The sequence below is a fragment of the Panicum virgatum genome, chromosome 1K, assembly GCF_016808335.1.
Source record: "Panicum virgatum strain AP13 chromosome 1K, P.virgatum_v5, whole genome shotgun sequence".
NCBI lineage: Eukaryota > Viridiplantae > Streptophyta > Magnoliopsida > Poales > Poaceae > Panicum > Panicum virgatum.
In genome coordinates this window covers 52,673,121-52,698,006 of record NC_053136.1, presented here as the reverse complement: position 1 = coordinate 52,698,006, position 24,886 = coordinate 52,673,121, and the positions used below count along the sequence as shown (strand labels likewise).

At 44.8% G+C, this 24,886-nt stretch overlaps 3 protein-coding genes across 9 annotated transcripts; 1 reads left to right on the top strand and 2 right to left on the bottom strand.

Annotated features, from left to right (window-relative positions):
* Positions 1–537: 537 nt before the first annotated feature.
* On the bottom strand, positions 538–13,497 carry LOC120643102. 5 transcript variants are annotated; one of them, XM_039919653.1, is made up of 20 exons: positions 12,931–13,426; positions 11,901–12,799; positions 11,059–11,144; positions 10,597–10,965; positions 10,418–10,501; positions 9,888–10,340; positions 9,126–9,192; positions 7,697–7,889; positions 7,480–7,583; positions 7,157–7,363; positions 6,674–6,927; positions 6,385–6,591; positions 6,085–6,312; positions 5,952–6,005; positions 5,713–5,778; positions 5,483–5,620; positions 5,263–5,316; positions 2,923–2,982; positions 1,703–2,071; positions 538–1,618 (listed from the first exon to the last, which is right to left on the bottom strand). In XM_039919653.1, the coding sequence occupies exons 1-20, from the start codon at positions 12,966–12,968 to the stop codon at positions 1,454–1,456; spliced, it is 4,095 nt and encodes a 1,364-aa protein (XP_039775587.1). In that variant the 5' UTR covers positions 12,969–13,426; the 3' UTR covers positions 538–1,453. The 5 variants fall into 5 exon arrangements, with proteins under 5 accessions (XP_039775587.1, XP_039775574.1, XP_039775569.1 ...); XM_039919640.1 differs by having other exon boundaries at positions 11,901–13,497; XM_039919647.1 differs by having other exon boundaries at positions 546–1,618; positions 6,085–6,591; positions 12,931–13,427.
* A 693-nt stretch (positions 13,498–14,190) lies between these two features.
* Positions 14,191–16,522, top strand: LOC120643084 (probable transcription factor At4g00390). 3 transcript variants are annotated; one of them, XR_005662848.1, is made up of 3 exons: positions 14,191–15,290; positions 15,769–15,821; positions 16,245–16,522. XR_005662848.1 is itself a non-coding variant. In XM_039919614.1 (2 exons), the coding sequence occupies exon 1, from the start codon at positions 14,371–14,373 to the stop codon at positions 15,283–15,285; it is 915 nt and encodes a 304-aa protein (XP_039775548.1). In that variant the 5' UTR covers positions 14,197–14,370; the 3' UTR covers positions 15,286–15,290; positions 15,769–16,080. The 3 variants fall into 3 exon arrangements, 1 of the variants encoding a protein (XP_039775548.1); XR_005662849.1 differs by lacking the exon at positions 16,245–16,522 and adding an exon at positions 15,995–16,236; XM_039919614.1 differs by lacking the exon at positions 16,245–16,522 and having other exon boundaries at positions 14,197–15,290; positions 15,769–16,080.
* Positions 16,523–18,647: 2,125 nt separating this feature from the next.
* Positions 18,648–21,076, bottom strand: LOC120643074 (soluble inorganic pyrophosphatase 6, chloroplastic-like). The gene is made up of 5 exons (XM_039919607.1): positions 20,508–21,076; positions 19,855–19,955; positions 19,578–19,759; positions 19,000–19,098; positions 18,648–18,914 (listed from the first exon to the last, which is right to left on the bottom strand). Exons 1-5 carry the CDS (start codon positions 20,909–20,911, stop codon positions 18,822–18,824), a joined length of 879 nt encoding a protein of 292 aa, XP_039775541.1. The 5' UTR covers positions 20,912–21,076; the 3' UTR covers positions 18,648–18,821.
* Positions 21,077–24,886: the final 3,810 nt, after the last annotated feature.

Genomic DNA, 24,886 nt, shown 5'->3' with positions numbered 1-24,886 from the left:
CCATCCATGCAAAAAGTTTTGTAAATAGACTTCATTTAGTACTCCATGTATGTGTCGAAACATTCGATGTGGCGTTTTTTTGGTGTTTACGGGATTTATGGGGTGTGATCTGTAAACATGGTCTCTATCTTGAAAAACTTGCGCAATTAGCGTCAGATTCACGCGTACAAGCGTACCCAGGCCCACAGCGTAAGATTTCATCCGATCAAACAGGTGCAAGCAAAAAGAAGCGTAAGTGCGCAGAAGATAGATCAAATTGCTTGACACGTGACGTAAGATCAAATTGCTTGACACGTGACGTACATTTTCTATCAAACATCGTTCGACACGACGCGCTGAAACATCTGAAACAAGAACAACAATAAAGCGCCGTAGCATCCCGCACCCGCAAGCAGTCATTTACAAGAATCGCCACAGAAGATTTTGAAAAAAAAATGGTGCCTTCAATCCCTTTTTACAACGAGCAACTGAAAATATGTGCTACGCTACGCACAAGCGTCCCAGTTTTTGAGAGAGAGAAAACAATTGTTGAAGATATAGACCACTGCAATCTGAAAAGATGATTAAATATGCTTAACCAGCGGTTACAATCTGGACGGCAAGCAGAAAACGCCTGTCTCAGATCAAATATATCAGGATCCCATATATAAGTTCTAAAAAATCAACTATCATACATTAACCTAAGAACTTACAAGTTAATTTCCTCATTGCTGCTATATTGACATAAAAAACTGTTAAAACTTTGGAATACGTAAAGAGATCACTATTTCCCAAAAACAAAAAGGCTCTCGGAAAGCCACCAGCTACCAAATAGCTAAGCCATAGTGCATAAGCATGTACGATACTAGTACTTACCACCACCTAGTCTGCGAACAGCAGTAACAGCACCTTGATTTTGGGCACTTTTACCATCCCTACAGCTAACAATCAAGTAAACGCTTCTGTCCAAGTCCAATGTTGTGGGCCAACACCACTGCATTTTGTCCTGAACCAAGCTTAAGGACCAATGTAATTTCCTTATCTTGTCCAACCTAAAAGGATTAGTAATTCCTTTTCTTCTCCTGCATAACTAAACTAGCATCTGAAAGGAAAGTATGTACAGGCAATTTTACAAAATATGTGCTCGGAAATGACAGCCCATATATACACTTGGTAGGCTCTCTTTGGTAAATAGCCCCGGCAGGTCAATTCACAAATATTGCTGATCATCCAAGTTACCTGTGGGGGGCCCGCCTTCTTGTTATGGTGCCATACCATAAAGTTGCACAATAATTCGGTGTGCACCATTTTGCAACTTGGGTCCAAAAAGATTACTATCTGGCTGAAACCCTTGTGGCAATTGCACTGACCAGCCCTGCTTGCTGCTGGTGGTTTTCAGTTGCAAAGAACAAGCTTGTGAAAGTTTTTATAGCCTTGCTTGAGGAAAAATGAACCAGCTTGATCACAACTGATCCTATCCACCGGGCTCTTGTGGAGTATGTGGTTGTGTATTTCGATTCCATGGCCTCTCTTTAGATAGAGAATCTCGAGGAACATAAACATAACCCTTAGGAAGGCGCTGATTCTGTGTACAAGCTTGATCAGATGTCATAACAAGCTCCTTTTGAAACATTTCTCTCTGTTACATAGTTATGTGCTCCACAAATTAGCATAGCGAGGCAAAGAAAAGAAACCTAGAAAAGAGGAGTAAAAAGGCACAAACCTTCTTATCATTTGTCTTCTTTTCTCCATCTTCTAGTTTCTGTGAGGTAATAGCTGGTCTCTGTGGAAGTTGCTTACCAGCATGCGGGCCCCTCTCACTCAACTTGCGTTTAAATGATATCAATGTCCTCGAGCTATCAGCTGTATTTCTCTCAGCATCTCTGCTATTCAGAGAAAACCTTATGGTATTCTTCCCAGAAATAGTACTATCTACTGTGACATCATCAGATCTTTGCGCTGTTCCACTGTACGATCTGTTATTAACTGAAGTAGTGGCAGATTCTGAACTTGCTCCACATGCCAGGTAGGAGAAAACAACAGTATCCTTCGTTTTGGCAATTATGTCATGGTCACACAAAACCGTCTCTCTCTGACATTAATACACAACAGTGTGTTAGGCTATGATGTCAGATGGAAATATGATGACCGGGACAACCGGTTAACGTTTATATGCCAAAAATCCTGTTTTAAAAATCCCAGGTTTAGGTTCAGATTATCAGTCACTAGTTTTAGTTTCCGGAACCTGAATCACCGAGCATAGGAAACAACACAGGGCAACCACATCCCTTATCATAACATGAAAACCTGTCTGATTCACTGTATATATCTATAAGTAAATTACATACAAGTCAAATACTGACCCAGTAAACAGTTACGTTTATTTTGAATAAAGACTGCAACTGTAACATAAGAAAAAGAAGTCGCATGAACCAGATATTGCAAACTTGTGCAGCTGCTTAAGCTCCAAGGAATGGAGCTGGTTAACCCCAGTTCCCACACACGCCTTCAAAAAAGGCAGGGACTAGATATTGCAAATTTCTCAAAGACCTAAGATGTCAACTATTAGGTGCCGACGCAATGTCGTACTGGTGTCAGCCTCTCAGGCTGTCAGCAGCTGGGTTTTTTATGAAACTAAATTGGGCCACAGTGGAGGATACTATGACTTCCCTATGCCTAAGGCCAAGTGTCCCAAACCTCCATCCACCCCATGCACTTACTCCTTAACTCCCCCTAATTAGCCTAAGCACCTCTAATTATTCAAAGGGTAGTTGATAGTTATTCCATTCTCTGGTCTTAACATGAATTAAATATATCAAAACACCATACAAGGAGAAGGTTGCAACAGTTGAGTGTATTTCTAATTCAAGCATGACAGTCATATACTCATATATCTCTAACTTTCAGCATCATATAAGTACTACGATTTCCATCTATACATACCTTCACCTTCTCTCTCTTAATTACCCTCTCACATAAGAGGCGCAATTTTTCCAATTCAACCTGCAAAAGGATAATACGTATACTCATAAGAACTAAAGTAAAAGGGGGCATCCTCTGAAAAAACAAAATTCAAGTAGTGAGTAATGAACTAATGACACCCAGAAATTACACCTAGATGTTCCACGAGTTAGCAAAGTATATCGAGATGAATGAATCATATAGCAAAACAGAAATGAACTTGAGTATTATGGCTGACAGGAACAATCCTGCTCATGGATCTATTTCATATAAACCTGTTTGATTATATTGTGTGCTGTGTTCTCCACCTAGTGTAGGGTGCTTTGTGCAAACATTTATATCAATTTACAACTAAAATAAGTAATAAGTAACAGATAAGGGTCATTTAAGGTATTCCGTTACTTCCTAGGAGGTAAGAGGTCAAATAAATCTGAGCCCTTGATTTTTAGAAGAGATTAAACAATTAGCTAAAGGTAAAAAAGAGAAATAACCGACTATCGGTTTCCATCTACACGCTCAAATCCAACATTGCAAAGAGTTGGCATCCACTGGACCACTCTGCTGCTTCCTCCAAGTGCTCCTGCGACCGCATGACTAACACCTCTGCTCCTTTGCATAATTTCATCAGGCTCGCTTCGGTGTGCCGTTGATTTGTGCAGAGCTCAGGTTGGCTCGAGATGATTGCTTACTAATCTTCACCATAATATGATTCTGTACATGCCGTAACATTTCGTTGCCTGGCTGCCTACACTTCTACTGTACATCTGTACCGCGTCATAGGCATTCCTGTCAGCTATCATGCACACGGCCCGCACAACTGTGCCATGTCTGGCAACAGCACCAGGGCAACACCTGGGGTACGTAGCAGCTGCATTCCAACAGAAGATAGATTCATTCCTATCTTCTCTAGTAACTAATTTGGCATGTAATCCGGTTGATTAGGCAACCATCCAACCTGCACAACCTACATATGCTGGACCTGGCGAATTAATGAATTCATTGTGTGTGTCATCCAAGTTATCAAGATTTCAGTTTAAATCAATGATCTTACGATTTCCTTGAGTCATTTCTCAAATCATGGGAACGCTTTTTGTCAAATTCGAAGATGTTTCTTGTTCCAATTAAACCTAATCTAGTAGGCACATTTCTTGTATTTGCATTACAAAATAGAACATACATGTTTCACATTTCGTTTATGTTCGTCATGTAACAGGACACATGTAAAAAAGATTAACATGTGGATGCACCTATACATTTATTTCCAACCAGATCTAAATTTGCCAATTTATCCTATTTTCTAAAAAAAATAATGGGCTACCTATTACCTCGTTCGTCACCTTTTTTCAGTCCAATCTTATCAAATGGACGTTCCACAGTTATTGAGAGTACCATAGTGGGAGCCAAGCCAACAAACAAACAGTAATAAATCATGATGGCAAGTAAATAACACACTGGAAACATAAACTACTCTGCACAAACTACCTAGCCAATGCACACAATTTTTACACTGTTCCTTCTTGCCCAAGATAAAGTTTAGCCACATGTTAAAATTTCTGACCAGATATGTATGAAATCCTTTCTGCATAAGCCATACAAACGCCATGTCTACCATGAGTTTAGCTCCTTGAAAATCATGGGAGGATAGAATCTAAAAGGATCCTTATATGCATAATTCGGTGCTTGGGAATAACCAAACAAATAAAATAGAGAACTGCATGTCACACGAGTACAGCCATTCCTGGAGGATTTATAAGGAAAAAACCTATGTGTACGAGTAACAACTGATGAAATCTGCCCCATTAATTGTGGTGTCAGTATAATGTAGACCAAAAACTTTATGTAGCTAATTCAACAAGATACAAGGCAAACCACATGGTTTTTACAAGGTAGCTAAGGATAACTTATTAGTTTCAGACTGATCTCCACATCAAAACTTGACTGATAGGGAGAAAGACCGCCCCACGATTATGCATTGAGAAAAAACCCCAGCGAAACCAGCTGAGTAAACCCCTGAACCCCGGCCAGACTGATCTCCACATAACTGACCATGATTCATGAGCTCTTGTATCACCAGAAAATTGATATTTCAAACACAGCATAACAAAGCCCTCGTTTGGAGCTAATATTAAAAAGTATAAATAGTTGGAGAACAGAAATGAACATAATTATTTAGTGATTTAAATAAAGCAGAATGTCAGCAAAGTATAGGTGTCCAAACACTTGGACTTGGAGTATTCAAAACAATCTACAGTAACATTTGTATTATTTTTAGTAATTGAGCAAACAAAGGAAAACAATATAAAGTAAATCAGAGATACTAACCCTCATCCGTTTCATGTTCCTGAGCTCCTCAGGTCCATATCGCTGCGCATCATCCTGCGTAAAAATATCCAGAAAGATGGTAAGAGACAAAAAAGTAATTACACATTTATACCAACACATGACTACATGCAGCACAAAATGCACCTTCTGACCCATGCCAGGAGCAAAACAAGCATCAGAGGGACAAAGAGATCTATTACTCAAAAATACTCAGATTTACCTCCTTCTGTTGTGTGCTGTGTTTGGCACAGTAAGCTTTGTGCTGTGACGTAGCACCAAACCCTTTTGTGTTCATGTAGAAACCAGAGTTTCTACCACAAGTAGGATGAAAAGTAATGCGGCAGTCCCCACTACTACACTGCATATTGGAAGAGACAAAATGTAGCAAGATTCTCAGTGTTTGACTTCTTGATTGCCCATATTAGCTAAGCAGGAATGTATGATGTGTACCCTTAAGCACATGCCAACTTTGCGGAGGCAGAGACAACAAATATCTTTTCCCTCTACAAGGCTTTCCTGATAGAGTTGAGCAGCCAATAAATGATATGGTACAAATGACATGTTACAACAACACTCAGAATCAGATAAAAATTCTCATTAAGTGAACAGCAAAAACAGTTGCAGATGTTCTATTAATTCTAATAAATCAAAGCTACAAGAAAATCACGATAATGGATAGAGCTGTGTACCATTCCTTCCACAGGATTTTCTTGTCCCCTTACGTACTTGGTGTCCAACAACCACTGTGAAAGTATTTGAAAAAATATAGGACTTAAAACAAGAAAGGCATTTAAATAAAAGGAGGTTAACATCTATAATTACCTCAGCACAAAAGGCATGAACCCACTGCCCATCTGTAGTTTTTCTAAAAGCACCTGATGTGCCATGACACATAACACACCGTGCAAAGGGTAATTTTTTGCCATTACAATCTGATTTATCACTAGCGGTTGAGGTTTCTAAAGAAATATCTTGATCTTCGCAAAGTTCACATTTCCAGGGGCCAATAGAATTCTCCACACTTCTGTAGCAATCTATGTGCACAGCAGCCTGGTAAAAAGGTCCCGAGTTATTAACATAATATAGTAAAATACATGAGAACCCAAACAAAATCCAAAGCACCTTGCATCTGGAGCAGACAAATATTCGGTTCAAGACAGTCTCAGTTCGCATGCATACATCACAATGGAGTGCATTTTCATTTGAGGAGATTGGCATATGAAAACTGCCAAATTTGTTATCTGGTGGTACTTTGCTGTTGGATGACTTTAATGTATCTTTAGTCCGTTGCCCAACTCTTGAAGATCCAGCAACAAGTTTTGGAGAACTCTACACAAAAGAAAAAGGTGAGATCCATGAGATCTCCGTCACATACTAATTTATCAATTGACAAGCAAAAAACAGCAAAAACCTCTTGATTAGCAGGTGCTGCATCTTCCTTTGCATCTTTTCTCATGGATGAATTTCGTGAAGAGGATGCAACAGCAGCTGCAGCTGCAGCTAGTACAGCTTGGGCTTCCTTATGTCTCTTTTCTTTTCTCCCATGTTTCTTAGCTTCTCTAACATCACGGAGAAACTGATTCACAAAAATAAGGTCCCATTTTCTTCTGCTGAATGCATCCAGCTCACGAGAAAGATTCTGTACAACCTTTGCTATCAATTTTTCTGCAAGAATGAAATAGAAAGCTACCTCAGGAAACTAATGAAACAACAACTGCACTGAAGAAGCTGAGGAATCAACCACTTCATTTATCGGACAGTTTCATGCACAGTATCGAGGTGAGAGATGCTTGGAATATAGGCAATGAAGAAGTCAAATGATTATATCATTCTTCATATGTGTATGTTGAGCACACAGGATATACAAAGTAGAAACAGTGAGAAAAATACATACCGTATCTGTGCTTCAGAACAACAGCATTGTCAAGCAGCCTAGCTTGTAGGTATACCATCTCTCCTTCTACTTCATCATCAGGTGCATGCTCAAGAACTCTCAAGGATTTTGCTTTCAAAACTTTATCTGATGCGGTTGTATCTGTTGCATCCTCGTGTTCTTCAGGGGAATCGACAGGTAGTTTCTCATGAGGACATGAAGGTTCTTCTAGTAACATCGGACATAAAATGTGAGATCAGTCAAAGCTTGACATGACAAAATACTAATTGTGATACTAACATGCAAAAAATGAAATTTCTACCAAAAAAATAATAAGGACTTACCATGATGATTCGGAGCTTTCTTATTCTGATTGAAAGTAATGTCCCAATGATGAGATATCTTTTTCTTAATGAAGGGATGAATATAAGAATGTGAATCATCAAAGCTGCATACATCAAGAGAGGGGTGAACAACTGCTTCCATCAGTGCCTTTTTTGTTCAAAAGAACAGCAGAAGAGCCAATATTCGATCAGTTATACTTGCGTACGTGCAACTTACTTGAAAAATGGCTGTGCATGAGAGCAACTTGAATCACAATCACGAGTGCCAGAGCCATTTTCAATTGAATTTTCACCATCTCTAGCATGATCACCCTGAGAAAAACAATGATCAAGTGAATATACTCCTTCCTTCGAGCCTGAGCCATGTACAGCCTCTATTAAATTATCATTTTTCCTTGCAAGTAGTACACCTGCTCATAATAATAGTAAGACCGACAAATATGTGTGAATAACTACCAGAAAAATGAATGGAGAATAATACATAGGAATAAATATTGGAGATAATGCACATGGCTTCCACTTGACAAGAACAGGAGTTAGATCAGTCTGATCCAGGTTCGTAAAAGATGTATTATTCCTTACGATTAATCGAAATGCAGAAAATTCTATATCTGTTATGGACCTTACACCGGCATGACAGTACACTACCAGGCAGAAGCAGCAGCACATACATGGCAATGCAACTAGCTTTGATTAGTAAGTTTGGAGGTAAGTTTAAATGCACAATTGCTTTGATCACTTGAGGTAATGATTTGGGGCTTCATTCTAGGTTGCAGAACTAAGTTTGATCAGTAATGCTTCAACTACACCAATGCTTGTGTACTTGATCATTTGAGGGAGCCCTCAAAAATGAAATAGTGAATGATACAAGGGCAATGAAACAATAGTCATTATATCTACAATATCAGAGCTAACTTTAATATTCAAAAATAACAATGTGCAAGTAGAGAGGATGCTGAAGCAGCATGATCAAAATCAACACCTCATAAGACCCTTAAGTAGTTAAGTGGACTGGTCAACCAAGTAAAGCACCGTGAGCAAATGTTATGTCTTCAATTTCACATATTTTTAATTTGGCTTCAACTGAAATATTACAAATTCGTTCGAGAAGAGGATTATTACAAATTCAGTAATTCCAATTCCATGGCTCTAAAACCCTGAGGTGAGTTAGCCCAACAAATAGGGCAGTAAGGCACCCACAGCTCACAAGGTGGAACTCGCATGCAACTCTATCTTACATCACGAAATATTATTAGCCACAGAATATTTATAGTTCCTGCACATAGCAGTATTTACCAACATGGAAATGAGAACTGTTAGCATTGGTATGATGATTCCTCCTGAATGGGAAAGGATAATGAGGTGCCAAAAACTGTTGACACCTGATTATCTGCTAACCTTGTCAACCAGTCACTATTAGTGAATAGTGATATATCTTGTAGTTAAGAATCGACACTTGCACGTGCACACAGTTTCTTTTTCGAATGAACAGGTCTAAGGTAGTATTTTTTGCTATTAAATCGTTGTGGAGTGATTCATTTGTTTTATTTGTTGTTTCAAATAAGATAACCCAAAAAGAAACCTAGCGATTATTGATAAATCCATGGAATAAAAAGTCGTGAGTAATAGTTCACAAAAGATTTTACCTCGATTTTCATTTGGTATCTCCATGGAAGTACCAAATTCTTTATTTCCACATGTGTTGTTCAGTATCTGCCACAAGGATGTGAATCAAATTGCATCCATGATGAAAGATTACTTCGCTAGGACCATAAAACAATGACAACACAGCACCCCTTGGCAGACAAGGTAAATCAGAGGGCTACAACTTTTCAGAAAAGTGGGAGACATGCTAATGGTGAACAGCCCTTATAGCCATCAGTTCACTCTATGGTCAGCTCAACTATTTGCCATGAGGACAATAAAACAACAACGACCCGACACCCCTCAGCAGACAAGTTAAATCGGAGGGGTAGAACTTCAGAAAAGTGGGAGAACAGCCCTTATAGCCATCAGTTCACTCTATGGTCAGCTCAACTATTTGCCATGGAAAGAAATAGGAAATATGACAGTATGACACCGTTCAGAGAGACAGGGAGGTTGGGGTGGGTGGGTTTGGGGACGTGGGAGAAGGGAGGCCTTCCATCACAAGCGACTTAAACTTTCTATTGCAATAAACTGGTCATTTAGCAAAAAAAATATCAATTAAGGTACCTGGTTAGTGGGGCAACAAAGCAAATGTCTTCCCACTTGTAAATCTCTACCGGAAAAGTCTAACAAATTTCCATGTACAACAAAAAAAGAGGAAACTGTCACCCATGCAGTGAAAGTGTGAAACTTCATGCTCAAAACCAGTTCGGAGGCAAGAAACAAAGCTTTACATAATGCTCATAGCTCATATTTCTTACCAATTTTCCCTTTTCTTCCTTTGAAACACCCTTGCTGCCAATTGGGGAGAACTCTCGAGTAGATTCTTTTGCAAATTCTTTAGCAGGAGAACACTCAAGATCAGCCCCATCTTTAACCATATTCTTGTTTCCATTTTGTAAAATAGTCAGACCAGTTGCACATGTTGTGTTATCTCCTTCCTTAATCTTACTGTTACTTTTAGATCGTGTCAGTGTGGGCTCAGTTACAGCAGAATCCAACATATCAACAATTGAGTCTTTCTCATCAGCTTGGACCAATGGAATTTTCGTATCAATGGTATCTGTGGTATTAGACCCATCTGAATTGTTATCTTGCAGCACCACTGAGTTGCATTTGCGAGCATTTCCTTGAATAGCATGCATATGCACAGAATTTTGGAGCCACTTGATAATTTTAAGCATCAAACCATGGGAAAATGTGGTAGTTTCACCCTGGCAATTAGAAAATTAGCAAAATGGCTTGTAAATAAGTTAACATAGAAAATATATAATATATGTGCATGAAGTACCACGAGAGCAGCTTCCAAGGATTCTGAAGAAATACCCACTTCAGATGCTATATCACCAACACTAACCTTTCCACTGTCAATTAGCTGCAAAACCAGTGCGGAGATTATTGTTTTTGTTTCGTGAAATTTAGGAAGTAAATTCATGTGCTATAACTGCGCATTACATCAGTAACAATTACCTTTCTAAGCACTACAGCAATATCACCAGAACTTCTCATACGATCCCCACCACCAGATGGATGCCCAGTATCTGTTTCCCAGCCTCGAATTGGTTGAGCATTTGCATTTCTAACTGTATAAGCCAAAGCATCTTGCTCTATAGTCTCGACCCTGATCAGGTTACCAGAGCTAGAGGTACCAGTTTCACTATTCATGAATTTGTCCTTGTTTTTGCGTGTGAATCTTAGTTTTGGAATTTTTCCGGTGACGAGGTTTGTAGTATTTGGGCCAGATTCTGTAGGACTCTGTTCAGAAGCATGGTTACTGTTCTTGACTAAGCTGGTGTATCCAACTGCAGAATGCTTTGAGCAAAATGCTCTCAATTCAACCTGCAAAAGGGAGCAAAAAAACAAGAGAAGTGAACCACATTGACCTCATGAAGGTTAATGGCAACCAACAACCATCAGAACAAAAGGTCTAACATTAGAGTGTCTAGATTTTCCCCATATCTCCATTTGATGATTTGACTCTCTTGCACATATCGGATGAAAAGCTGCCCGACATGTCCCTACAAGACACACAAAACTTAGTAAAAGGTATTGAGTGCTAGTATTAAGAACATGAACTAGGGGAAGATTGTGAAAGAGCTTGAAACTGAACATGCTTACATCCTAAAATCTACGATAAACTGTTGAGATATAAACCCACTGGTTTTTCCATCTTGAGTAGCTCCTCGGAAACTGGCTCGTGCCAATTATCCAATTGAGCTCCTTTCTCAAGTTAAGAATGCTTAATACAAAAACTTGTGATATCAGGTTCAAAGCTATTGTTTGAATATCCTGTACGATACATTTTTTTTAACAAAACCAATTATGCATCATTGCAGAAAGAATCAAGGTTCCCACAATCAAATGAAGAGCATTGGAAGAAGATGCGAGCGCACAAATAATTAAGTTGGCCAGTTAAATACCAACAACATGCTCCACGAACTAGTTTTCTGTTGACAAATGTCATCCATGTAAGAGGCATTTCCTCAGAGAGCAATGAAGCACAGTATTTAGCAGCAAAATAAAATATTCAGCACAGTATCGTGTGATTGGTAGGTCGAATTTGAAATCAAGAAAGCCTGTTGATAAGAACCAAAAATACCCATAGCCTAAACCAAAGCTGAAGTAATAAAGTAATGCATCTACAGACCTTTTACATTTCCTAACTTACAAGAGAATGCATTTTCCTAAATAACGATAGCACATAAACATAAGAATTGTCAATTATTCACGATCTCTTTTAAGGAGAATAAGAGACATGGGGTGCAAATACATACCATGACTGCATCGAACACATGCACCATGCTTAATCTTGCAAATGCTACATGTCAACTTCATCCGATTCTCTTGGACACTATCGAGATTAGTTACAGGTTCCATTGATTCCATGTCCTCCACTAAAACCTCTGGTGCCCAGAGACTACAAAATAAGTGCACAAATTTCAGGTGGCTAACATCTGCATTTACAGTAGGCTCCACTTTAACAGGTTTAAGAGCCCCTTTCTCCTTTGGACATAAAGCACAAGGCGTCGATTGAGTGCTGCCAGAATCTTTATTCGACTCCAAATATGTACACCAAGCACACAACCATTGCCCATCAGGCACAACACGCAAACCATAGCACTTCTGGTGCACCGACACCTTGCAGTTGCTGCAGTTAACTATCCTATTGGAGTCCATGGAACTCTCTCCAAGACAACAAACATCACAGCTTGAAGACTTCTCAGCTCCCAAGCGTGGAAGCAGAACAAGCTGTTGTAACCCAGCATCCACACCCAAAAGCTTTCTCTTCTTGTTGGGTCGCTCCGAAGTGAGTACAAACCGGCCTGTTGCTCCTAACAACCAATTAAGTGAACTTCCTTCCTCTTCAACACATTGTGCTGACACAATGCCATTCCTCCCAGCTTGATCCACTTCAAATGGCCGTTCTCCCAGTTGTACAGAGAGTCTGCTTCGCCTACTGAGGTCTTTGTCACTGACCATCTGTTGCACGACCACGTCATGTATGTCTGGATCCACGTTTTGATCCCTTTTCTCTTTCTGGCTAAGGAGATGTACACTTTGCTCACCACGCTCTCTGTTGCTGACCACCTCTGCACCTCCCACACCCAGATACGAGCTTGTTTCAGCGACAGCCACGTCATATGTCTCGGCTTGGTTTATCAATTCCTTGCCACTGCCCAGAAATGGTATTAGCATACATGAGTCGAGGTTGTTGTAGCCGAATGGGAGCTTTGGTTTTAACATTTCGACATCAGCCAATGTTACTGGACGGAAATAGGCCTCAAACTGCTCCCACAAGCCAACCTTTGCAGCTGCCTGCGGTGGAGGCTCGACGGCAGCATCGTCCGGCGGGGGGAGCTGAATCTTCTTGTGCTTCTTCCGGGCGTCCCCCGGCCCTGCCCAGCTCACGAGCCGCGCGGGCAGCGTGGGGACCCTGGACGCCGCCTCCTCGCCCTCGAACGGCGTCCGCAGGGCCAGAGCCTTGGTTGCCTGGGCGTACAGGTCGGCCCCGAAGCCGGGGGCCGCCCCCTCGGGCGAGACCTCGGCGCGGGCCATTTCCCCGCTCATACCGCCTCGTCCAGGAAGGGGCGCATCGCTGCCGGAGTCCCCCGGCGGCGGCGGGGTCGTCGGGGGTGACCTCCGGCTGGGGGGCGCGGCGGAGCTAGGGTTAGGGTTTCGTCTCGAGCCCGAGCTTGTGTTTCCCTTCCGGGCGTGCTCTTTCCTCGCGATTTTTCCCGGCCCGGGTTTTTCGCGTGGGTCTCGGATCCGATGGGAGGACGGGACGGTGGGGGAGGGAGAGGGAGAGGGAGCTCTCAGCGTCCGGACACGGGTTTGGTTTTTGTAAAGTGAGGCGGTGCTAGCACGTCGCATATGCTCGCCTGGCTGGTTGCTGTTACCGCCAACTTTATTGCACTGTCCGTTTCACGCTTCACGCTGACGCCAGTTGCAGCGTGGGCTGGGCTGCTTTGGTACCATTTTACGCGGACGGTACTGAGCTTAGCTTTTTGTGGTGGGTTGGAAGAATGACATTGGGCCAGCCCGGCCCAGGTTGATGAAACAATATGAAATAGGGTTAGCCTCACCAAAGTTTAACCCAGCTGCGAAAGTATTTTAGTGATGACGATTGACATAGTTTTTCATGACTATTATTGACCACACAAATGTAAAAGGGCTAACCAATAATGCAAGTATCGAGCTACATAAAAGGTTGCAACATCATCAATGATGTTGAATTCGGATAATTGAATCCAACAATAGCGTAGGTTATTATAAACTTCTTTCTATAAAACGGTAAGTTCAAATATATTACTCCAAATCTAGCAATATGGTTTTCATATGGCAATTTTTTACAGCAAATAACAAAAATTGACATCAATTAGTCCAGAACATCAAAAGAATAAAATTAGTAGATATTCCAAATAAAAACACATGTGATGACTAAAGATAATTTCATGCCGATATTGTTTATTGCTAGTTGCGTTCAAAAGTGGCGCATGGCTCAGTCACGTTCCAGAGACATTGTGAGGCAGAACTAGCGGGCGGGCGGGCGGGCTGCGGGCACATCACGGACACTCGGCGGGCGTTGTCCCCGATCCCCGGCGACTCCCCACCCAAGCCTGCCGAGCCCACGCCCCACAGAGGCGCAGAGCGCACGCCCTCGCCACGCCACGCCGCGCCGCGCCGCACCCCGACCACGCCCCGCAGCGCCCCCCGCCCGGCCCCGCCCCGCCACGCAGCGCCGCGATGATGTCATCCGGGCGCCCGTCCGCATCCGCCATGGACGCCGACGCAAGGCCCTCCCCTCCCAGATCGAAGAAGGGCCCGTCCCTCAAGAGCGACAGCGACTGGAGCCCAAACCCTAGCCCCGGCGGCTCCCCGAGCGAGCATAAGCGCAGGCGCCGCACGTCCGCGGAGTCCGCCGCGCTCGCGCTCACCGCGGTGGCCGCGCGCGCGTCCGCGGCCAGCTCCGACGCGGGCCGCGGCGCCGTCCGGAGGAGCCTACGCTCGCGGCGACGCGCGGCCCGCGTTGACGGAGACGACGGGGGCATCCAGATGCTCGGGGACGCGGCCGCCCGCGTCGGCGGAGGCCGTGGCGGCGTCAAGAAGTACTGGAGCGACGCCGACGAGTTCACGCTCCTCGCCGCCGCCGTTGCCTTCCGCGAGCGCAACGGCCGAGCCCCACGCCTCCCAGATATGGCCGAGCTGTTCGACTCCATCTGCGACTCCATCTCCCCGGACATCGACCAGTTCATGGTATACTACAAGATGAAGCGGTTGAAGAGCAAGTTCCAGCACTCTAATGGCCCGAGCGACCGTCGCCTGCGCAACCTGTGCTCCATCCTGTGGGGCGTCGGCGTCGTTCCCTCTTCCGAGGACGACTCGGACGCCGCCGAGAGACGTGGTGTCCCGGATGCAGCAGCCATGATGCCGGTGGTCACCGAGGTGCTCGGGGAGTACTGGAAAATTAATGAGCGAGTCATGGCGCCGGTGCCCCTTGAGAAGGGTCTGTCACTATTAGGCAAAAAAGAGGGCAGATTTCTTGAAACCAAGTGGAGGCAGCAGCTTGATGAAGAGATGCAATCGCAGATGCGGCAGCATGATCTGGCCAAGGAAGTCTGTGGCTTGCTCACTGATGCCATCAAGGGCCTTGGCCCTTAACTTGGGTATGAATGCCATGCCATGCTGCATTAGATAGATTTCCTTCCTTAGTTTGACTGTGTGCCGTGTGATTAGTTTAGACTTGTTGCTCATTTCAGATTTAGTGTTGGGTAGAATTTTTCAGAGAAAGCTTGAGAACAAACATTCTTCCCGACTTGCTGTAGTATTTTCTTTAAAATGATGATAGAGTTGCATTGTCCGACTTCTGTGACAAAACAGCACGGCAAGAATGCCCTGCTTTGGTTAGTGAATCGGTTGAGCTTCAGCAAACTTAACCATGTTGATTTCATTTTGTTTACTTGTTTAGTATTATCAAGCCTATATAACTGCTTTGCTCATATCTTCAGACTGAAATTAGCTATATTATTTCCTTGTGTCATCCTTGAGCACATCCAGAATTGCTATGCTTGATCCTGAATGGATGGTGACAATGGACAGTCTTGCGAAAGGGATTTTTTACATGAAAAGCAACTTTTTTTTCAGATGGATAGTGGAAGTATGCAGTATGCACATTTGCGCACGGCTCTAGTTTTCAGGTATTGCTCATTCTCTGAAACCAGGTACTGATAAATTCGTTGGAACTTAGCGCAACCTGTCCAATATTGTTTTTTTTCTTTCCTTTTTTCGATCTGCCCAATATTGTAGTGCTATGATGCCTGTAAGTTTTTCGAGCTATGTACATCGAAATGTAATTTCCATCAGCATACAGTGGGTTTTTGTGATCCTGGGAGCAGCTGAATACTTGAATCCATCTCGTCCCGACTTTCAAATTATAAACATTTGGTTCAAAAGCCACCCGATCGTCAATTTCTCTGCGTTTGCTTGCAAGTTCGTCATTGCAGTAGGTAACATAACAGCTCACAGCTAGTAACAGAATCGTTCATAGCTAACTTTCGAATGTTTGCATTTTTTTTTCACGCCTGCTGAGCTTTAGCCTGAAAAATGGCACTCTTTTTCAGACGATGCTCTCTTCTTTCCTGCCTCCTTTCGCCGGGGTTACGAGAGACTACATTTGGAGCTTTCCTGCCGCTTGGGGGTGCGGCCGGGCGCTCGGTGCGCGTCCCGAACCTGTGACGCGGCGCGGCATGTTCTGGCTGCCATCCAAACATACGAATATTGTTTCATTTCAGTAGAACCAAGTTTCTTAATATGACCCTCGCAAAAAAAAATCTTAATATGACTCCAAATGTTGTTTTTATGTTACACTAACAGTTTTCTTAATGGAATACATGCTCAGGCACGGTCGCGAAAAAATATTACACTGACAGTGGGAAACTAGGAATTAGAAGTTTAGTAGCATCGATTCTAGACTGTCAACTAAGAAACATAACATGCTAGCACTGAAATGTTTCAGTAGAAGAATCCGAATACTCCTAGATGAGAAATTCGGAGAATTATGTGGCAAGGTTTGGCTTGCCCTCGCAGCGCAGGCAGGCACCCAGAAATAAAGGGCACGCCGAATAAGCCAAGACTAGCCAGCGGAGTAGCGGACACAGCGACTTCGGCACACCAGTGGGCCGTGGCAGCTCCCTGCCTCGCTGGTCTTCTCCGACCCGAGCTCTCTATCGAATCTCGATTGGTCAACATCGCACCCGACCCCTCACCCACCACTCCAAAGAGCGCGCGCCACGCCGCCGCAATGCCATTCGATCAGCCGTCCGCATCCACCGTGCGCTGACGCGGCGCCCGCGCCCCTCTCCAGGCTTGAGTCAGCGGAGGACGCCATACTCGCGCTCGCGGCGGCGGCGGCCACGCGCGGGTCCGATGCCAGCGTCGCCGTCGACGGAGGCCATCTCGCCGCTCATCGACGAGGCCAAGGCGTACGGTACGACAAGCTGTGTCGCCTCGAGAGCAAGTTCCTGCACGGTGCACTGGGGAGTTCCGCCGGCACGATCACGCATGAGGCATGACCAGATGATCTGTCCACCAAAGTGCCGGGCGTCGCCGACGTTGTGCCCCCTCCCGAGGACAACCCGGTTGGGCAAGACGCTCACGGAAGCTACAGTGATGGGCGACGCCTGAGCAGTGCAGTGATCACAGATAGCGAGCCCAAGCCCGCGCCCGCGCCTCGCCTCGACGCGCTGGTGGCTGGTGCCCTCCGACGCGGCAGACGCGCCACCTTCCCCTCCCACTTCAAAGGAGCGCTCACCCAGCCGGCCAGCACTCAACCCGACATGGGGAATGGGCGACGGCCACCAGGACCCCAACTCTAGTCTCTAGCCCCTCGCGGCTCTCCTTCCCGCAGGAGTGGCGCCGTGGTTGGGGGCGTCGGCGCGGCGGCGTTCCCAGCTGCAGAGGACGACGAGTCGAGGACGCGGCCACCATTGGCGTACTGGGTCGAGAGCTTGGAGGGTGGAGAGATCGCTGCGGCCTGCGGGCATCCTCCAGGACCACGGGAAAGGTGGCATTCGTCGGCGACGATGCGTACGTCGGAGCCCCGGCGCGGCCTCGACAAGAACAAGATAAACGAGGGTCCATTTGTAAAATTACAATGACCTATGTGTAAAATATCGGATCACGATCACTCCTATTTCGACTCTTGATGAAAAATGTGCTCAGCAGGGTCGCAAAAAACGAAAAGGTATGTAAGCTACTAAGCACCACTTGATTAGACCAGCTCTTCTCAGTGCTTGGTTGGTTTTGAGCTTGTACAGTACTAAAGAACCTTAACCCCCAATTCTAACCTTGCTGTTGGCTCTTTGTTAATTAAGGAGCGCGATTTCCAGTCTACCATAAGATGGATAATTGGAGATGCGGTTAGCGGTTCACTGTGTTTTCAGTCTTTTGTACGGTTCATAAAACAGAGTGAGGGCCTGGTGGCTGGTGCTAAACTACGAGCATTCTGCAGGTACAGATTAAGGCACAAATGGATATGGTAATTCTTGCGCAAGGCACGAGTTTTGAACCAGTTTCTCTGGGATGACAACCTCCAGATTGCTCGTTGCATCGTAATCCAGTCGAAGTTTTTTTTCTAACTGCGCCAGTTTCTCCAGGATGAAATCATCAAAGTGTTGCGGCAGATTTAGGCCATGTTTATGTAGGGATCGAATTGTTTCCTGCAAAATGCATACGGATCAAAACATCTCAGCTGGGTTTGCTAACTAATGCGTATGGCATATTTGATCTATATCCTGACTTCTGAGATGCGATAACAATCCAACGCCCAAAATGCTGCTTGATGGCGTTTCAAGACTTGCTTAACAGCCTGAAACTACGTCGGGTCAGTTTACTCGTGTCCCGACTTCCTAAGTGAGTTTCCATTTTTGAAAACATGCTGTTACACATATATCTTTACTTTTTAGAGGGAGAGTGATACACCCAAGATGGTTGCTAAAAAGAAACATTCATCGCAGACGTCGCCATTCTAGTAAACTCGCTCCAGAATCATTATTAACCCGACAAGATTATTCCTGTTACACAGTTCGCAAAAACATCTGCAAAATGAAGAAACACGCTTACAGAGTTACAGCATACAAAACGACATCATCAAGAAAAACACGGTTCAAAGAATGTTGTGGCCTCTCATGGACTCAAGATTAGGCTAGTGAGAGCTCTCCAGCAGGGATATTCCTCTTCACCAATTTCTCCCATGATTCGTTGGTTTCCTCAATGACCTTCAGAGCATATTCCTGCCTCAGACAAAAAAGGATGCCATAAGATTGCAAGAATAATCTCAGCGCTTCAGGCTAAACAAAGAAGTTGAGTTCAGGTTACCTTGCTTGTGGGCTTGTTGCCGAGACCAAATCTGTTAGCAGGCTTTCCATCTGGTATCTTGTAGTCTCTGAACCAGTCTCTGATGGCAGTCAGTGTCCCCTGAATAGATATCATAAAATGGCAAAAACAAATGTAAGAGAAAGTGGTCATTGACTGCAAGCGCAACTTTGTAGTATTGACTCTGATAAAAGTCAACACATAAAAACATGGACAAACCAATTAGGGCCTGATCATTATATTTATAGGTGTAACATTAGCTCTACTTTCAGACTCTTCAGCTGAAGCTAAAAAACTAAAAACAGAAAACAGTAGTGAGTAGTGGCATGATATGAAGGCATCCTACTTTCCAACCCATGAACAGAAAGCAAGTATTCTATGCAATATTTGCTTTTAAATCTTCAACTGAAAATTAAAAAAACAAAGTACCAACAATGACAACTTTTTTTCTCAAGAAAAAAAAATAGAAGTAATACTAATAACAGAGAAATGCCCCACTTCCCACCAGGGAGATTGGCAATAGATACTGACAGAGAACAAGGACAAGGACTAAAAGAGGAGGACAAGGACCACAGTCATACCGGAAAATGCTTCTCAACATCATCCACATCATTAACAAGAGATGCTTTGGGGTCATCCAAAGAAATGGCCACAATTTTCCAGTCGAGCTCCCCTTCATCAATCATTGCTAAAGCTGCCAATGGTTTAACCTTAAGGACATCCCCAATATTGGCACGTCTTTCACCTATCTCAACAACATCAACTGGGAAAAAAAGCCACAAAAAAGAAAGATTTAGATAACCTGAAGCTAATATAAAATCATGCTTGACAAAGATAACAAATAAAAATTTTCAATACCAGGGTCATTATCTCCGAATGCTCCTTCAACATCAGAATTTGCAGTAGTCGGGTCTTCCCATGTTTGAGGAAATAATCCATAGTTCCAATTAATATTGTACCTGATGTGAGAAGTAATGTCAAAGACAGCAGCTGACAGCCCCAAGCATTACACCAGAGCAGTTTCACTATACCACTAAAGCCATTTAATTGTTTCCATGACCTTAGATGTCCGACTAAAAAGATTTGGAGTATTCCACATATAGACCAACATCAAATCTGAACTCCACCAAGCTAAGAAGCCAGACAAGCAATTTTCAGTTCCCATCGTAACAATTATAGTAACCTACTGGCTACGGAACTTTTCCACTAACATAGACCATAAAGGTACTATTGCATAGCCAACACAAAAGGCACCAAAGAACGGTACCCCATTGCAGTCAGGATCCATCGGATGGGATCAAGAGAGCAAAAACCTTTTGAAAATACCGAGTTTTGAACCTGACGACGTCATTCAATTGAATCAATCAGTTGACCTACCATCATGCCCTCAATTTACATGTTTTTAGTCCCAATTCACATGAAAGAGATGATACCGTTTTAAAAGGAAAAAAAAGGAACAATAAGCAAGAACTACACATTTCTTATCCAATTCCTGGTTTCATAGTCCTTACGGGTAGTATCGGAGGTTGCCCTTCTTGGTGTCCTGCTTGATGGGCGTGAAGGCCTCGTCGGTGGCGACCTCCATCTTGGCGCTGCTCTCCTTGGGGATCTCGACGATGAAGTGGAACGCCCCGTCCCCGGCGCGCAGCGGCACGTCGTGCCACGGCGACACCTTCCGGCCCCCGCCGTCGACGAGGAACACGCGGTAGTCGAGCGTCTCGGGCTGGCCCTGGTCCTTGGGGCGGAGGTCGGCGGTCTTCAGGAGCGCGGTGGTGGTGAGCCCCCGCTGGCGCTGGAACCGCACGGCGGTGGGGAGGCGGCCGGCGCGGGCGCGGGCGCGGGCGCGGAGGCCGGCGCCAGCTAGGAGCGTGAAGCGGGTCGCCGCCGTGGCGGACGCCGTCGCCGCGGTCGCCATCTGCGCGCTGCGCGGTCCGCCGGGGATAGGGGACTGGTGGAGGCGGAGTTGGAAAAAGGAGGATGAGGCGGCGGCGGCCGCTGGGGGTGCGCGGGGCTGCGGAAGACGAGGCCAAGGATTTGGACGGGGTGACGGGTCCCTCTCGCGTCGCGTGGTGTGTGGTGGCTAGCTGATCAGGTGGGCCCGCCCTGGCTTTTTTGTGTGTGCGTGTGCGGGCAGCACGCTGGATATCCGGGCCGGGCGGTCGCGAATGTTTCGTGGGCCGGGCTAGCCGAGCCATCCAGACTTGGGTAAGCCTGGCCCAGGATGAAGTGGGTCGCAGTTACATCCAGCCCTGGGCTTTTATTTATCGCGGAGAACATCGGCGCGCGTGTGCCGTTTCATTTCTGCGCCACACAGGCAACAGTAACATGAGGCATGACTGATCGACACTTGGACAGTGGCAAAAGGTTTCCAAATGTACTAGAAAAATGGAGTATTATTGTGCCAACCTTGGGTTCAGCGTCACCGAGCCAATCCAATGGACGTTGGATTGGACCCCATAGCAGTATAGCACATCGTTTTCTTCGTGTGTCTGCCAATGCGCCGGGCACTGCAGCAACGGATTCGGGTCTCAGAATTCGATCGGTGACCACTTTTACAAACTCTTGAGAAATCTCCGCCCGGTAAAATGGAACTTCCAAGCCCTGGTCAGCGTGTCAGTCTCGGCGATCCACGGCGATGGCGAGCAGCGATGCCGGTCCGTTCAATGGCTCGATCACGGGGCCGAACGACTCCGGGGCGATAGAAAAGCAGCACGCAAGTGAGGGTTCTGTTCACTTATGAGAGATGACGTGCATTAGTGCCCTGCCCCCTTGGAAATGCTTCGTTTGGCAAACCTGCAGATCCCTGCTATCCCACTTTCATGTTGCAAGTTTTAGGCCGGGCAGTGGGGGTGAACTAGTAAAACCTTTTTTTTCTGGAGGGAATACCAGTTTTCACATGCATCTTAAATTGAAATCGATGAATTGTGTTTTGCCTGATGGATTCTTTAAAAAGATTCCCGAATAAAGTTCAGCATAATATTTAGTTAGAATTTGAATAAAGGCGCATACGTACGTAGGTGGGGGAGGGGGCTCCTGAGTGTTTTTAATGGAACATGATGTAATATTCATACTATCCATCCGATAAAACCGAACTTCATTTTACCGAACTTCAAAAAATGAAATCTTTTGATTCAAGCATCTTGGCTAGAAATCTTTTGATTCAAGCATCTTGGCTATCTCATCAGGACATGTGAATGACTACTCAGCACGGGGCAAAAGCTTTTCAGCGCGGCCGTATTTTGATGCCGATTTCGACTTGCGGAAGCTGCGCCATGAGTGTGTTTAGAAAGTAAAATGCCGAAAATACCACTTGGTTGCAACTACTGCTCGCAACAGTATCGCTGAAGCCTGTTGTGGGAGAATGTTTGGCGAAATGCATTAGCCTCACTGCTGGTTGGCCCTGAATTAATAAAGGAGGGACACGTTTGATTCCAAAGCTCAGCTGAGACAATATAATTCAAAGATAAGTACCCTCTCCATATAGTATTTAGATGATGTTATGGACAAGATTTGAGTCAAACATTGGGAATATAAATCATAAATAACTTTTAAGTTATTGAGTTTGAAAAGGTGAAAATTATATGAATAGATTTCTCTTAAGAAACACTTTCATAAAAATATACATATATCACTTTTCAACAAATATTTTTATAAAAATAAAAGATCAAATTATACTTTGAAGACCGTGTCGCTGTTCTAAACGTCATCTATTTCCTATATGGAGGGAGTACTTCTTTTAACTAGATAATATGGGAGTCGCTAATTAGTAATAAATACAGTGTTAAATTGCATAAAAATACTGTGTTAAGTGAGAGAAATTCCAAAACCTAATTTTTTTCTTTCGAATAAGCGGCACAGGACCACCTCAGTTTCGCTGAATAAGTTGTAAAAGCATTTTCCAAGACCAAACTTTATAAACGTGCTTCTTTGCTTATTCATATCGTCATTAAATTAATCAGAGTTTCAGATTGGGCGATGAGAATGCGGAATGTACGCCAGTGGATAAGAACACCCAAAAAAGAGGACTATTCTTATTTTCGAACAAAGGGGAGCATTTCCGATAAAAGAAAGGAAAGGTAGATATTCCAGAACATCGCGATATCGGAGGGGCCAAGAACTCCATATCTTAAAACAACAATTTGGCACAAAAGCAGCAAATAATTGATGCTAATGACACCACGCGATTCATGTAAGCATCAGCTTTCAGCTGAATATTCGTTGCTTCTCAGTTAGCCCCATGTGACAAGGTTAGCATTACCCGGCCCTCCATTAGCTGATCTGATCTTCTTTAATACTAAGAGAAGCTGCTGGCAAAATCATCCTGAGCACGACTGATATCAAATCAATGCGTTTCTGTTGCTCCAGTATTACTGCCCTGATTACACATTTACATGGAGGAATAAGGTGGTGTGGTGGTAGTAGTCATGCAGGTTTTTATTACGAGCTCGTTGAGGCAGGCAGTTGTGCCGTCGTACAGGGAACAGTGTGGAGTGCAGCACAGGCCGGCGGCCGGGGGAGCAACTTGCATTATTGGCAGCCGGAATGTTTGAGAGGCAGAGGAGGCCTGCTTCTCAGGGTGATGAGTGATTGCCAACACGTGGAGTGGACTGACAGTGGTTTAGTCGCGACTCTGTGGAGATTGCGCCGGTTCTTGGTCTGTGGTGTGTAGGTACACGGATGGCGCGGTGGCAGCGAGTTGGTTTGGACAAGAGCGAGGCGCGTGCCGATGCACCATGCGGCGGCGTTGCGGTGGCAGGGAGCTCGACGACCATGCGGAGGCGGGAGACCTTGCGGTGGCATTGGAGGCCCGACCGGACAACCGTGCGGTGGAGAAGGGCGGCCCAGATGCTAGGGCCACTGCTGGGCCGTGTTGCTATCCACTCCTGGCGCCAAGGCGGGACGGCGTGGAGTTTGTTGGTAGCTCGGGAAAAACCAAAGGCTGGGATGCGTCGACGTCGGCCAAGTCGGAGAGGGACGGCGATGGCGTCTGGATGACGAAGGCGCTAGGGCTCCGGCGGGAGGTCGGACACGTGGCGACATCGGGCTTGGCGGATGTGCCGGAAACATCGCGCGGGAAAGGTTTGGCGGTTCCTCCAAAACCGCCCCCGACTCAGTTTCGGCGGTTTTCCAAAAACTGCCCCCTCTGAAGATTCCAGAAGGACGCGTGGCGACATCAGAGTAATTGCATCGGGTCGAAGCAAATATCTCCGAGTTGTCGCGGCCGTCGGATGGTCTTCAATGTATGTTTTCCGGTTTTGCCCCTACGGGCCTTCTAGTTTAATTTCAGCTCTAGGGGTAGTTTAGTCTTTTCGTGTTTAGAGTTAGTGGGGGAGATTTAGGGAGGCAAATGAAGCGTCCCCTCATAAGAGAAGACTTAAATATGATACAAATATCAGTTCCAGGAGGCTGATGACACATTTATTACATCAGATGGTTCATTACCGTACAACTCTACGCGGTAGTGAGCAGAGGAGCGCCACTATCGCGAGGATTACAATCCACACACACGCAACGATATTGAATATAAAAAGAAGGTCATCAGAGTCTTGCGCCATGCGGTATCTCCTGCGGGTGACCCTAATCCACAGGCAAGGCTGGGTGCAGGACGGTACCCTACTCAACGTCCTCTGGAACGAAGTATGGGTCTTCCTCTGTAAAAATTAAGAATGGGGTGAGTACAAACGTACTCAGCAAGTCCAACCACACCCATGGAGGGGGTATAAACAGAATATAATGCACAGGGTAATTCAAAGATAAGGCTAGGGTTTGTTTTGCGGAAAGCAATATTTTATGCAGGGGTTCATTTGAAAGAAAGCATTTTCCAAAACCAGTTTTCTTGTACCGAGTAACACGAGGGGTTGATCCATACAGGATCCAAGTTTTAAACTGT